A 13,311-nucleotide genomic window follows, 5' to 3' on the forward strand; every position below is an offset into this window, starting at 1 on the left:
CAGTTGGCGATGCCCAAAACCACAAACTAATGACAATAAGGCGCGAACTGGGAAAATCCCTCGAGCAGCCCAACCAGCCACCCACCGAATATCACGCATACGCCGCCTTGCCTCGGGTCGCTAACAAAAATATCACGCATACGCCGCGTTGCAACGGCGAAATCAAAACATAAACCCAAATCCAGTGATTGCATCGGGTTTTCCTCAGCGCGTGACCAAAACAGAGAGAGAGAGAGAGAGGAAGAGAGACAGAGAGTGGAAAAGGTAAAGCCCGAGAGAGAGAAATGCTCTCTCTCACTCACGAAGGAGTTTCCCCATCATCATCGCCATCGTCATCATCATGACGATGAACATAAATGCGACGTCGTGTGCCAGTTGAAAATTGCATTTTCCTTCAGTTCTGTTTCAGTTTCGAGTCCGTGCAGTCGTGTTTCACCGCAGTGAAAAGCGCCGTGGAAAATTTGCAAGCAAAAAACAAATACAAAACTGCAAATAATACAAAACAGTGGAATTAGAAATAGAGAAAAGTAAATAAGCAAACAAGTGCAGTTTCGTTTTGGTCGAGAAGTGTGGGCGGAAAAGCGGAGATTAATCCCGCGGACCTAGCATAGATACCTACAATTTTGGTGGTCCCAAAAAAAAAAAACAAAAAAAAAGACGGTGTGCTGAAAACGCAGAGAAAGTATCAGCCGAAGTAACAACAAGCATGTCGACGTTACCCTTTTTGCTGAGCGTCGCCGACGAGCTGGACAACATACACTCACAGTCCTACATGGACGACTTTGGCCTGGGCTTCCATCCGCACCGCCAGTACTATCGCACACCCACCATCCAGTTGTCCCTGCCCGCCAGCACCGACTGGACGGGATCGGGTCGCGATTGGTCCTCGACGGCGGGCAACAGACACACTCGCTATCGCAGCTATAAGTTCTACGATGACTCACAGAACAATCTGGAGGAGGAGGAGCCGCCCGTCGAGGATCCCCAGCCCATTGAGCCGATGAAGTTGGTGCCACAGCAGTTGGTCCAGCAGACGACCAACCAGACGATATCGGATCCACAGCAGCCAACGAGTGCAACTGCCACTGCCGCCACTGCTCGCAAAGGATTGGGCATGGTCAACTCCCATTCGCACGATGTGGGTGTTGGTGGTTTGGGACTGAATCTGAAAGCTGGCGAGGATGAGGACGATGAGAACATCGATCGCACGGTGCGCATGTATAATTTGTCCAAGAAGTGCTGCAAGAACTACTATCGCCATGCCTTGGAGACCGGACCCGGCGCCAGTGGCAAGGTCAAGTGCAGCAATGCGCGCTCCGAGAGCCACAAGTCCAGCTCCAGTTCGGAGGAGAGCCTCCAGAAGATACCCTCGCCCATTGAGTTCCTCACCTGCTTTCTGGTGAAGAAGTCACGCACACCCAAGGCCAATGTGCCAGTGGGTCAGCCGCTGAAGAAGACATAGAACTCGGCCCGGCTGCTGCCAGCAGCGTTGTCCACCAGGACCTCCACCATCAGCTCCACGGCCACCAGTGGAGCCGTGACCAATGCAACCACGGACACGGATACGACCACGTCGAAGCGTCGCAGCAACTGCTTCTGAATGTTGGCCGGAGTCGGTGTCGTTTGTGGCCAGGCCTGGAGTTGGCTCCAGCGTTGCGGCGAGCTTCCCAACTCGGAACCCGCCTCGCTGCCCTCCACGCGTCTGGGCAGGATCGCCTACTAGGTCTCCACCACTCGACCGACTCCGATTCGCAGTCAGGGGTATATATATATTTGGTATATGATTTTGCACTGGGATAACCTCTGGCTTGATTGAAATTATTTTTGGAATTTAAGGAAAAGGATTTTAAAGGGCTACCGTTTTTGTTTTGCACTGGAAATCAACTTTGGTAATAGAAACAGGGCACTTTCATGTTTTGTATTCAATTTTGTAGTAAAATTCTCTTAAATTCCTTATACTTATTGTTTATCTATTTTATTTTAATTCCTTTTTGGAAAACTTATACTTTTAATTCAGCACTGTACTGGATGTTTTAGGACTTTAAAATTTCTTTTACATTTTACTGAACTACTAAATTATTTTAATAACATCCCATTTTCATTTTGAAACCCTGTTCAGCAGCGATTTCTCATTGCAAGTACTTCGTAGCCACAATTTTCAAGAAATTACAGGCCAAAGCAATTTGAAGCTTAAAGCGAAACTAATATTACAAATGGAATATAAATAAGGATAAACTATTAAACCAACACCGAAACATTTTTGCAAACCAAACACACACAATTTTTAAAAGCCAGATTTATACCAAACAAATAAGATTCCAGGAATTTGTTAAGCAAACATTTTTTATACAATTTTTTGATACCAAGCAAACGATATAACTTATATATGGATATTATATTAATACTGGGAATGTTTGATTAAATCAAAAAAAAGGAAATTCCAGCTGAACCGAAACCTCTAAGCACTACCTATTTGATTTTTAACGAAAGAGTTATAATACTTTCAGGGAGAATTTTATAAACCTATTGCCGTTTTACTAATTAATTTAACAAGAAACGATTTCTTTTACATTTTGAACGACTTTAAGGTGCTGGTTGAGCTTGAAATTCCTCGCAATTTTATAAATGCTGTTAGCTGTTTTAAGCCAAGTAAATTGCGGGCTAATTTAATGGGTCTTCTGAAACACACACACACACACACACACACACACACACAGCAACAAAGATACACCAATAGCACTGTTTCATTTTCACGCAGACACAGGAAAGTTTAGTTTTCTCCCATTTTTCCCTGCCAACTGTAAACTGTTGGGAAAAAAAAAGGAAATTTTCTGAAAAGCTGGTGGAACTTTTGCACAATGTCGGCAAGTGTTTTGGGCTCAAAGGGGTGGAATGGGGGTGGCAGTGGGCGCCATAAAGAGTGAAACATGTTTTCAATTTCCTTTTTTCGGGGGACTGTAAACAAGTCAATAGCAAACTACGGCTAAGGACAAACACACAGAAGACCTTGGTCCCAATTTCAAATTAGTAAAAAAGCAAAACAGGAAAAATTAAAAAAAAAAATTAAACGCAAATAAGATTTTGTAGCAGAATTGTAAACGAAAAACGTTGGCGAAGCTTGCGTCTGGTTGAAAGCTGGAATACAGATAAAGCAGAATAAATATATATTTATAGTTTTGTAGTCAGATATTCTCTTGCGTGTTCTAAATATATTCTAAATGTTAAAAAATCAAATATTTCAAATGTATTTACAACTAATCAAGCAGATCATTTTATATATATATATCTATACTGTATGTGTAGTCACACTGTTTGCACTTTTCAGAGTTTAGAAACGAAAAAAACATAAAATACAAGTACGGAAAATATATCTATGTATGTCTCAGAACTCATAGCTTTATCACAATACAAAATTTAAAGTCGAAACTCAGCATCATATTTCTCAGATAATTGTAATACCTAAGAGCTCCAAATCGAAACCACAAATAAGCCACAAACAAAATGTTAATAAAAAATTACCTAGCTGTAGTTTGGAATAACGATTTTTGCCAGTAGCTCTTGAAACACTTTTATCTAGATGGAAAAACATTTTAACATTGGCCAACTCGGCCAGCACTCATCTAACCAATATAACCAAAGTAATTTAGACGTTCCTCAGAACACGATCATTTGCATGGCAATGGAAAACCTCTCGTAACTACATACTTTATCAACAATGAAAACACTCAACGCATATCATTCCAATACAATAGATTTCAGCTAAATCATATTCAACTTGAGATTCAATAAATAAATATGCGAAACTATATATAAAATGAAGAGGGTGTTTTATTTGAAGACCATAATATAGAATAAACTAAAGCATTAAAGGTATTAGGTATTTTTATCCACGGTTTTGTTTAGCAGAATTTAGTAGAACGCGAATTTCATAATGCATGGGCTTTCATCGCCCAATTTGACACAAATTAAATGCAGTTTTCATTGCCAACCAAGCTTTTCTTTCATTTTGGCCCTGACAGACGGACATGCAAGGTCATAATGCGTCCTTCACACAACACTTGTCACTTGCATTAATTTTACTGTCTTGCCGCTGTTTTTTGTGTTTTTTTTTTTGGCCAACTGACACTCAAAACTGTCCGAAGGCATTTACAAATTTTCAAGTGCAAGTAGGCGAGTTTTTGTATTGTAAACGCTGACCTTTGGTGACTCATAAGGTTGGCATAAAGTGTCCTTAGGCCGCTTGCATCTCGCCGCAGGATGTGTCGTCATGAAAATGGTCTTGGAATTTCAAATTAACTGCAGTCAGCGAGCCGGTTGAGCCTTGTATACCCTGTAAAAAAGAATAACGTGTGTGTATATGTCAATTCAGCGTTTTCCATTTCGGTGTTTGGCGTTGTTTGGCCAGCACGTCCATTGGGTTCAATAGCACAAAACAAAAATAGAATAATAGACCGGGCCAAGCGCTTTTTGTACGCCTTCTGGCTTTTACTACGTACTAGTCCACCTCCTTCGTCCACAGTGCAATCCTTTAGAGTCCTGCCTGCACCGCTATAAATAAGTCGCTCATTCGTATGCAAACAAGTGCAGCGACAGGACGAAAGGGCGAGCCTTCGCCTTCGACGGGCGTGACTTGCGGCATAATGGGCGAGTTGCGAAATGTAGTTGCAGCTCTGGATTTCGTTGAAGGTTGCCTCGGGGCATGATAACTATCTCGAAGAATGTGGACTAAAGTACAATGTACATTTACAATTTACCACCGATAGTTTCGAAAACCGAAAAAGTAGGGAAAGACATAGTTAGCTATTCCTATTAGCAGCACAAGACAGCTGTGCGGTCAATTTTGGCCAAGTTATGGCGAAATCGCCGATTGAAAATATCCGATTTTTTTACAACATTTTTTTGTTTCGATTTTTGGATAAAAAATAATTCATTTTTTTTCGATAGCAGTAAAAATAGTTGTGCAAATGTGGAATGCCATACCTCGTTGAACTCGTAACAAAATTCCCTATCGATCCATGTACATACATTGCAATGCTAATTTTTGGCCATTTTTCGCAAATTTCGATGATGGTACCCCTTATCAAAAATGCGAAAATTTGTCAAATGTTTTTTTTTTTTAAGTCAAAAAAGTAGGGATATACATTGTTAGCTATGTTTATTAGCAGCACAAAACAGTCTTTATTTTAGCTTTGCGACCATTTTTGGCCAAGTTATGGCGAAAACTCCGATTAAAAATATCCAATTTTTTACAACAAATATTTTTTTCGATTTTTTGATTTCCTATCCACATGTGTTGAAAAAATGAAAATGTAATTAATTTTATTCAATTTAACCTACTATTATTTGAAACATTTATTGTTTTCCTCTTCGTTGGGTACTTATCCAAGAGCGATATCTATTTATGCCGGATAAATATGAAAATACATTTTCTATCTGACTGAACTCAATTGAATATTCAGTTGATTTAATCCGTTATCTATTTTATGGAACTGTTCTTTACATACATTTTTTCATTAATTTTTTGTATGACCAGGTTTATTGGTGTTTTAAGTGAAAATGTGATATCAAAGGTAATTAATATTTATATTAATATTTTGTTTAGGGCATATCATGATCGGCTTTTCTGAACCATTCCTTTGACTTTCTCTGGGATAAGTTTGCCCGTTTTCTCTGGCTCTGTTGTGGCAACTATTATTGTGGCTGCTTTTTGGGGACTCATTCTTGGGGCCTGAAACTTGCGACCTACAACCTGCGACCTGCAGTGTTCACTTCGCTTGGCCAATTACGGTTTTAAGTCCTGCTGGCTCCTCGTCGTCCTGTCTTTTTCTCCGACTTGAACTTTTGCTTTCCTTTGGCCCATGTGCTTTGTGTTTTCCCCCCCCCCCCCCCCCCGGCCACAGAATTTCCCTTTTTTCCGCCCGGCAGGCGTCGCAATGCAGTGGCCTGTCTGTTGGCCAGGTCGAATGCACCTGCTCCTGCACCTGTTTGTTGCCCTTTTGCGGCTGAATGTTTAGTGTCTCGGGGGTCATTTATAGTTGTGCTCGACTTCACCGCGCGGCGACTTCATTTGCCACGTGAGCGATGTACCTTATTGATTTCCGAGACTTAATTTGCTTGCCATTTTGCCGACCATTTTTAACTACAAAAATTACTCATACGACTCGTTTGCCATGACCGTCTTAAACTTTCGTAGCATACTTGTAGGCTGCACAAGTAATAAGTAATTTTTAATCATAAATAATCTGTTTATGATACACATAGAAATCATTGAGTTGAAAAATTCTCAGAAAATGTATTCTTAAGCAAATTGGATCAAACGAATTTCATCAGAACCATTTTTTACTCATAAGAAAAAAAAATTAAATAAAAAAATGATTATTCTTCTCTTTATTCTGAGTATTTATGAAGACATCTGTTTCCAGTCAAAATGCCTGGCCCACTGCCATAAAGTTAAATCACTAAATCAACGCGAGGAAAGCGAATGAAACTTATCTATCCATCAACTTGAAAATCGGAGGAATGACCCTGTGGGAATTGAATATGGTGAAGGTGGTGGTGGGTGTGTAATGCTAATGATGTTGGCGATTATAGAAAGTCATCTGTTAGATAATGCACAATCGTCGCCAAAGAAAGTTGTGCACAACCCACACCCTCAGTGGCTGAATTCTGATTTTCATTCGATTTTGCCATAAAGTCAAGCAAATTAGTAAATTGCTTTGTTTTGGTTTAATGTATTGTTGTTCCGCCAGCTGCGGCACTTCAATTGGTTTTCAATCGAGAAATTTTCTCTACACTTACACTGAAAATGAAAAATAGATGAAATACTTTAAACTAGTAAATTGTTACAATTTGTACTTACGGACTTCAAGGATGTTAAACACTTATTCTCTGTCTGTTTTCTATTTTCAAGATATTTTATATTAAAATGTCTATTCCTTAACTGTGTTAAATCATCTTCGATTAAATTTCCAACTTATATAGGCATACAATTTATAGTAATATTAATCCAAAGTCGCTATTTATGTGCCCTCGACTGTGTTTTGATGTGCTGCATCACAAACCTATTGAACTAGTCCGATGTCAAATGACTTAATGTACACATACAACCCCAAATGCCATCTAAATTGCGAAACTGCGAAGCTTGTTATAATTATTATAAAACACACACAAAATCTATTGGCACAACAGCAGTAACAACACCAACGGCTGGAAAAACAAATTACAGCGACTTATGGGGTGGGCCAATCCCAATCCCAATCCGATGATTGTGTTACGTTACGGGCACGGGTTTTATAAAGAGGGGCAGGCAGTTCGGGCCCATAAATGTTCCGTAGATGTCGCTTCTAATCTCCATGGCAAAAATCGTCACAAATTTTCACAAACTGCCCTTTTGTCATGTCAAACTCAATCCAGCTTTTATGCTTGCTGTATCTATAGATTGTGTATCTGTAATCCGCGTAGCTCTGTTCATTTGTATCTTGTACAACATTTAAAGCCGTATTTGGTCAAAAAGTGAAAAGAATCATACGAAATGCGTATTTCCGTCAAAGAAATGTGTTGGTTTTTATTTGGGCTTGCTTTGATTTTGATTTTGTTTTAATTTGCAACCGGAAGCTGTGAGTAATTAATTGCCAAATACTAATGCTGCGAAAGCTTGCTGGCATGCTTCCACCGCTTTTAAGGCGTTGCCGATATGGGAGAATGATTTGGTAAACGAAAGGGAAAAACGTAAACAAATAAGGATGGATCCATGAAGACATCTGCGCTATGAGAAAGTAAGAGATACATTTATGGGTATGATAAAAAGCAAGCGATTTCCAGCTTTAAAAGATTTTTAGTTTTATATATGCATCTCAGTTTGGTGTTTTCATAATAACTATCCAATGTACCAACCTTTGGAAAATCCCCCCTACGGAAGCAAGTCTGCAAAGCAACCCACCCAACATTAGATCTCAAAGCGCCTCAAGGAAATAACATGCAAAGACATTTTTTTCGACCCACAGCCCCATTTCCTTATAAACAGCAGTCAATGCAAAGATAAACAATCGAAAACATCGCCCAGTTTTAACGCCACTGTAACTGCAACTAATGCACTGCAGGAAAAAATCTATAAATTATGTGTAGAAAATATATAAAAATGCAGCAAACAGTTTGGTGGGAAATATTTATAGTAAGCCCAGAATTTTCAAATAATTTGAGTTCTAAAATAATTTTGCTCTAAAACCCTAAACCTAAACCTAAACCTAAACGCTGGTATTTTATATTCCACTTGCTGTTAAGGCAAAGTGAAGCTTGAGCTTAAGGAAAACTGTTGAATTACTTTCATCAAACCCGCTTTTTTTAACAGTGTGGCTACTACGTCACAACTGTCATTGGCTATTGACTAGAATCTCTGTTGAGCTGAGCTGATCCCACGGGGCGAAGCTTATGGCTATATAAGCGTCGTCTACTATCGTTTCCAAGTTTAATGTGCTCAGAGCAGAAAACGCGAGTGGACGTCTGTCAGAAAACGCGATAAGTGAAAAGTAAATACGATCTAGCGTTGCTGTTGGTCCTGTCCCAAGGAAACACCCCAAACAAAAAAAAAAAACAAAATGGCTCTGGTGCCGGCTACAAACAATACGGATTGGGATTACTGGGATTACCGTCGTCGTCTGTGGCGCGATTGGGATCTGAACGACTGGGATTTGCCCTACTGGAAGCGGTCACTATCCCGCGTTGGATCCGCACCCGATCTAAGTCGGGTGATTGTCGGCAAGGATGGCTTCGAGGCCAATGTGGATGTGCACCTGTTCAAGCCCTACGAGATTAGCGTGAAGACCACGGGCGACACTGTCGTCGTGGAGGCGAAGCACGAGAAGCGACGGGATGGTGACACCTTCGTGGGTCGCCACATCGTCAAGCGGTTCGTCCTGCCCCGAGGATACTATCCCAACGATGTGCGATCGGAACTGTCCTCCGATGGCATACTCACCGTCAAGTGTCCGCCGTATTTGACCAACGAGCGGAGTGTGTACGTCCGCCAAGTGGGTCCATCGTATCTAAGCATCAAGAACTAATCCAAGTCTATAGCAACGTAACTCCGTGTTTTGTTCTTAGTTACTTTCTGTTGGAGCTAAAATTAAGACAAAAGTAATGCACATATTTCTAAGACTAGAATTGGACTCTTTTTGTAATTAACAAAGCAACGTTTGTTTAGTTAAATAAAATAAAAGTTTAATTTATTAATAATGAATTCAGACGTTCGTATTTGGAAGTGGTTTCATTCCTTTTTCTCAACCGCCAGCGGAAGTTCTCAGTTTTCAGTTCTCGTCTCGAAGCTCTAAAACAATGCCCCAGAAAGTGTCAACCTAAATTGACTCAAGTCGTAGAAAAAAAAAGGAAAAGACAACGTCTGTCCAAAGAAAAGTATCTGCTCGAATGTTGTCTTCAGCTTCCGAGCGTTTATATGCAGTATTTTTCATATGGCAGTGTAGTGCTTACGCCCTCAGGCGATTTCCGCAATTTGCCAACTAAGGTTAATTTTAAATGTACATGGGCCAATAAACGACAACAGCTTTGAGCCAAAACCCACACGGAAAAGTTACACACGTGGTCCACATGGAAGTAGCCAAAAGACAGAACTGGAAAAAATAGTTTAGTTTAAATTGACCATACAAAGTAACGAGAGTCACACGCCCACAATATTTGTACAAAAGCGTGGGAGCGATTTTCCAGCGTTTTAAATCGCTAGGGGGTTTATCACACTTGAATTCCGAAGTGCAGAGTAGCAGAGGAGCCTCACCAGGAGCGTGTGCGTTTTCTTATACATATGTTATATGAATAATACCGAGAGCGTACAATGTATATTTAGCAACGGTTCCCGAAAAACATGTGTTTTAAATAAAGACGTAAAAGCGATTTTTATTTATCTTTCTTTCGTTTTGGAAAGATTCGAGTCAGCGATACCCTTTAATAACATTCCAACTGGAAATCAAATATATATATGCATTATTGCACCTATGCAGTTTTTCCCCTTTTAAAATACTTATTTTACATGGCATTTTCGTGGTCGTGACCTTTACCAAAAAAAAAAACGGCTAAATGAATCATTCACTCAGATAAGCAAATCTTATCTTATCTTAGTGTTCTGCGTAACAGTATTTCGCCAGTAATATGAGCAAATGAAACCTGAAAATATTTATAAACTAATGTGTATAATATCTAGATTAGCAATCCCACGAAAAAACATCATCAATTAGGCATTACCGAGCAAACAAAGTCACGTCAAACTGCCAATCTGCGAACCAATGAAATGGCCAATTATGTGTAACCTTAGAATGAAAATGCATCAATGAAAAATTTCGTACAATAAGTTAATTGGGTTTCCTATCGCAATGTTGCGTATCGGACGCCATCAACTGCGATAGTTACTTATAGTTTGTATACATGTATCGAATAACGCGTTTGACCGGCCTGCCAAATAAGTCAAAAGTAACACACCTACGCTGGAATTCTATTGTATTTAATTTCGTTTAATTAAAATCCATTTATAATATGGCGAGCAGTTGCAGCGGCGCATTTGATATGGATTGATTGTTAGTTGTATTGATGTAATGCCAGCTTATACTATTGAATAACATAATTTAACACTTAACCTTAGCTGCTTCGAACCTTTACCAAGGTCTTTGAACGCATTTCGCTGAAGCAAAAAAGAAAGTGTACTTGTATACCCTCCACGGTAGCGGTATCTAGGGAAATTTTTGGCAAGAAAGATAATTTTTGGCTGAAACGATGGGAGGCAGTCGACTTTCTGCCTTCGGTCAAAATGTTGTTAGCCAAAATGCTGCGGCGGAAATAACATATTTCTAAATTATTACTTTATAAAAAACGCGTTGTGATACCTAATTTAAAATTAAAGAGCAGTTAATAAAAAATACATGTTTATAGGTAGGCAACTAAAATATTAAATAATACGTAAAATCTGTGTTAAAGTGAATTTACTAGTATATTACAAAATGCGGAACTTTATTGTTTAAATTTTTGAATTTTTTGAAACCAATATTATAGTAGTCTAACTGTTTTTTTAAAGTGATCGCCAAATTTACATGTTTTTAAAACGATTGTAAATGAAAAGGGTCAAAACTGAATGGCGGCATCTCTGGTTGTTTTATACGCACTTATGTGTATCGCATTCTCTACAGGTATGTTGTAAATCTATAATATCATTACAGGTGCAAAAAATTGATTTACTTTAAATAAAATAATATAAATTGTGTTTTCAAATACATTTATAAGTCAACCAAAAGTTAAACCCTAAATAAAATGTCATCTTTAGTTTCAAGAATTTAAATAAACCAATAGTATTTACTGTGTAACAATTTTTTCTACCTCCTTCCTAAAGTATTTCAATTTTCAATTAATGGAATCTAATACAATGTTCTGCTTTAATATTATTTAATTATATTTTTAATGATTTCTTTTGAATTAATTTTACAGCATCGTTAACGGAAATTCCTGAAGAGACTCCCATGTTGGAGGATTTTTCACTTTCTTATTTTGACGCAACCTGCTCGAGTCCTCCGAGGATTAGAAACGGTAAGACGTCCATGGAACTTCGCCGAAGTGGTGAACATGTCTTTTCTGTGACCTATTATTCCTGCAAGGACAATTACAGCCTCAAAAATCCCGAAAAAAATAAACTCTATTGCGTGATTGGGAGCTGGTTTGGTCATAAGCCCAGATGCATAAGGGATCGTAAAGGACCCCGGAAAAACGGAAACAAAAGCAAAAAAAAAGTAATGTCTTTTAACACCTGATCTATTGAGCATAATAGAAATTAATAAGCCGCCTTTATTGTAGAACTGTAGGAATAATAATGGCGGTTGCGCTCATCTATGTAACAAACATACTCATAGTTGCGAATGCTATGAAGGCTATACCCTGAATACCGATTTGAAAAGCTGCACAGGTAAACCAAATTGCTCCTAAATATACAAAGCTATATCTACCAATTCAGATATCGACGAGTGCAAGGTATCGAATGGCGGTTGCTCTCAGGTTTGCAACAACTATCCTGGTGAATTCGTATGCACTTGTATAGATGGTTTTCAAATAGACGAGTATAATCAACGAACTTGCCTGGGTAAGTACTTAAAATGCTTGAATAAATGAATTCTATTATTAGCAATATATTTATTTACCCTATTTTAGACATTGACGAGTGCGCCGATCCCGAGCTGTCTTGGGACTGCACCGCTGGATGTGAGAACCTAAATGGAACATACAAATGCCTGCCGTCGTTGGTGGGCAGAGTGGAACCCACCGATGGCTCTGGTTTCTCCACCGGAGAAATAGTTTGCAAGTCCGGATTCAAGCTGTCTGCCGATGGCAGTGAGTGTCAGGACATTAACGAATGCGATTTGCAGGATACAGATCCAGATACTGGCCGAGTGACTCACCGTTATTGTGAGCACAAGTGTGAGAATACAATAGGTTCCTATATCTGCCATTGCCCGCAAGGATATCATCTACTTGAGGATCGCCAGCGATGTATGTGGGATGGCGCAAAATTACCATCAACAAAAACTCCGCCGACCGTTAAGGAATGCCTTCCCGGATTGGAACTATCTGCCAATGGCAGCACATGCCAGGATATCGATGAGTGTGAGAAGAACCTACACCATTGCAGTCACATTTGCAGCAATAAATGGGGTGGCTACTTGTGCTCGTGTCCCCGAGGATGGAAGCTTATCAACAACACTACCTGCCAGGAAACTCCAAGAGTAACCCAACCTTCATACGATATATGCCCTGTATTCAAGGAGCCAACCAACGGAAAGGCTTCTTGCCACAAGTATCTCGAAAATGGCTTCCATCACACTCGTTGCAATATCAGCTGCAACGCGGGTTATGTGTTGCAAGGTTCACAGTTCGCCAGTTGTGGACACACCGGACTTTGGTCTAGTCCAGAGACCAAGTGTGTGGGTAAGTGCAAATCAGTGGTGCTATCAGATTTTGCAAGCCTCGTTATATCTTTGTAACTTATCCCTTTGTATAGCCTCGATTGCATCAAGTTGTCCAGTTTTGGAAACACCCAGCCATGGACGTTTCTATCCGAAGAGCTGCAATAAACGCCCATCCAAATCACATGCGATTTGCGAGCTGTCTTGTGATCATGGCTATAAGCCCTCCACAGACGTGCAGTTTATTTGTGTGGCTCCTTGGGGCTGGATCCAAAGACAGTGGCAAGCCGATGGGTCCCGATATGTATTTTCACAATCCGTAAGTCTTCCCTTTAACACGTATCTTATCCATATCTTACTTAATCGT

At 39.7% G+C, this 13,311-nt stretch overlaps 3 protein-coding genes across 5 annotated transcripts in view; all 3 read left to right on the forward strand.

Annotated features, from left to right (window-relative positions):
* LOC6533362 (multiple epidermal growth factor-like domains protein 6) overlaps window positions 1–13,311 on the forward strand; it is a 34,842-nt gene that overhangs the window by 21,404 nt on the left and 127 nt on the right. For 2 of the 3 annotated variants that reach the window (XM_039373709.2, XM_039373708.2), the window contains exons 3-8: window positions 11,072–11,183; window positions 11,479–11,777; window positions 11,842–11,950; window positions 11,999–12,124; window positions 12,193–12,966; window positions 13,040–13,263. In XM_039373709.2, the coding sequence (XP_039229643.1) occupies window positions 11,129–11,183; window positions 11,479–11,777; window positions 11,842–11,950; window positions 11,999–12,124; window positions 12,193–12,966; window positions 13,040–13,263 (1,587 nt within the window). In that variant the 5' untranslated portion in view covers window positions 11,072–11,128. Of the gene's footprint in view, window positions 1–10,780; window positions 10,930–11,071; window positions 11,184–11,478; window positions 11,778–11,841; window positions 11,951–11,998; window positions 12,125–12,192; window positions 12,967–13,039; window positions 13,264–13,311 lie in introns of those variants that run through there. The other variant, XM_002094051.3, reaches the window with a different exon arrangement.
* LOC6533360 lies at window positions 394–3,819 on the forward strand. Its single transcript, XM_002094049.3, has one exon. The coding sequence runs from the start codon at window positions 707–709 to the stop codon at window positions 1,460–1,462; it is 756 nt and encodes a 251-aa protein (XP_002094085.3). The 5' UTR covers window positions 394–706; the 3' UTR covers window positions 1,463–3,819.
* Window positions 8,455–9,235, forward strand: LOC6533361 (heat shock protein 27). The gene has a single exon (XM_002094050.4). The coding sequence runs from the start codon at window positions 8,595–8,597 to the stop codon at window positions 9,057–9,059; it is 465 nt and encodes a 154-aa protein (XP_002094086.1). The 5' UTR covers window positions 8,455–8,594; the 3' UTR covers window positions 9,060–9,235.

The sequence above is a fragment of the Drosophila yakuba genome, chromosome 3L (assembly GCF_016746365.2).
Source record: "Drosophila yakuba strain Tai18E2 chromosome 3L, Prin_Dyak_Tai18E2_2.1, whole genome shotgun sequence".
NCBI classification, from domain to species: Eukaryota; Metazoa; Arthropoda; class Insecta; order Diptera; family Drosophilidae; genus Drosophila; species Drosophila yakuba.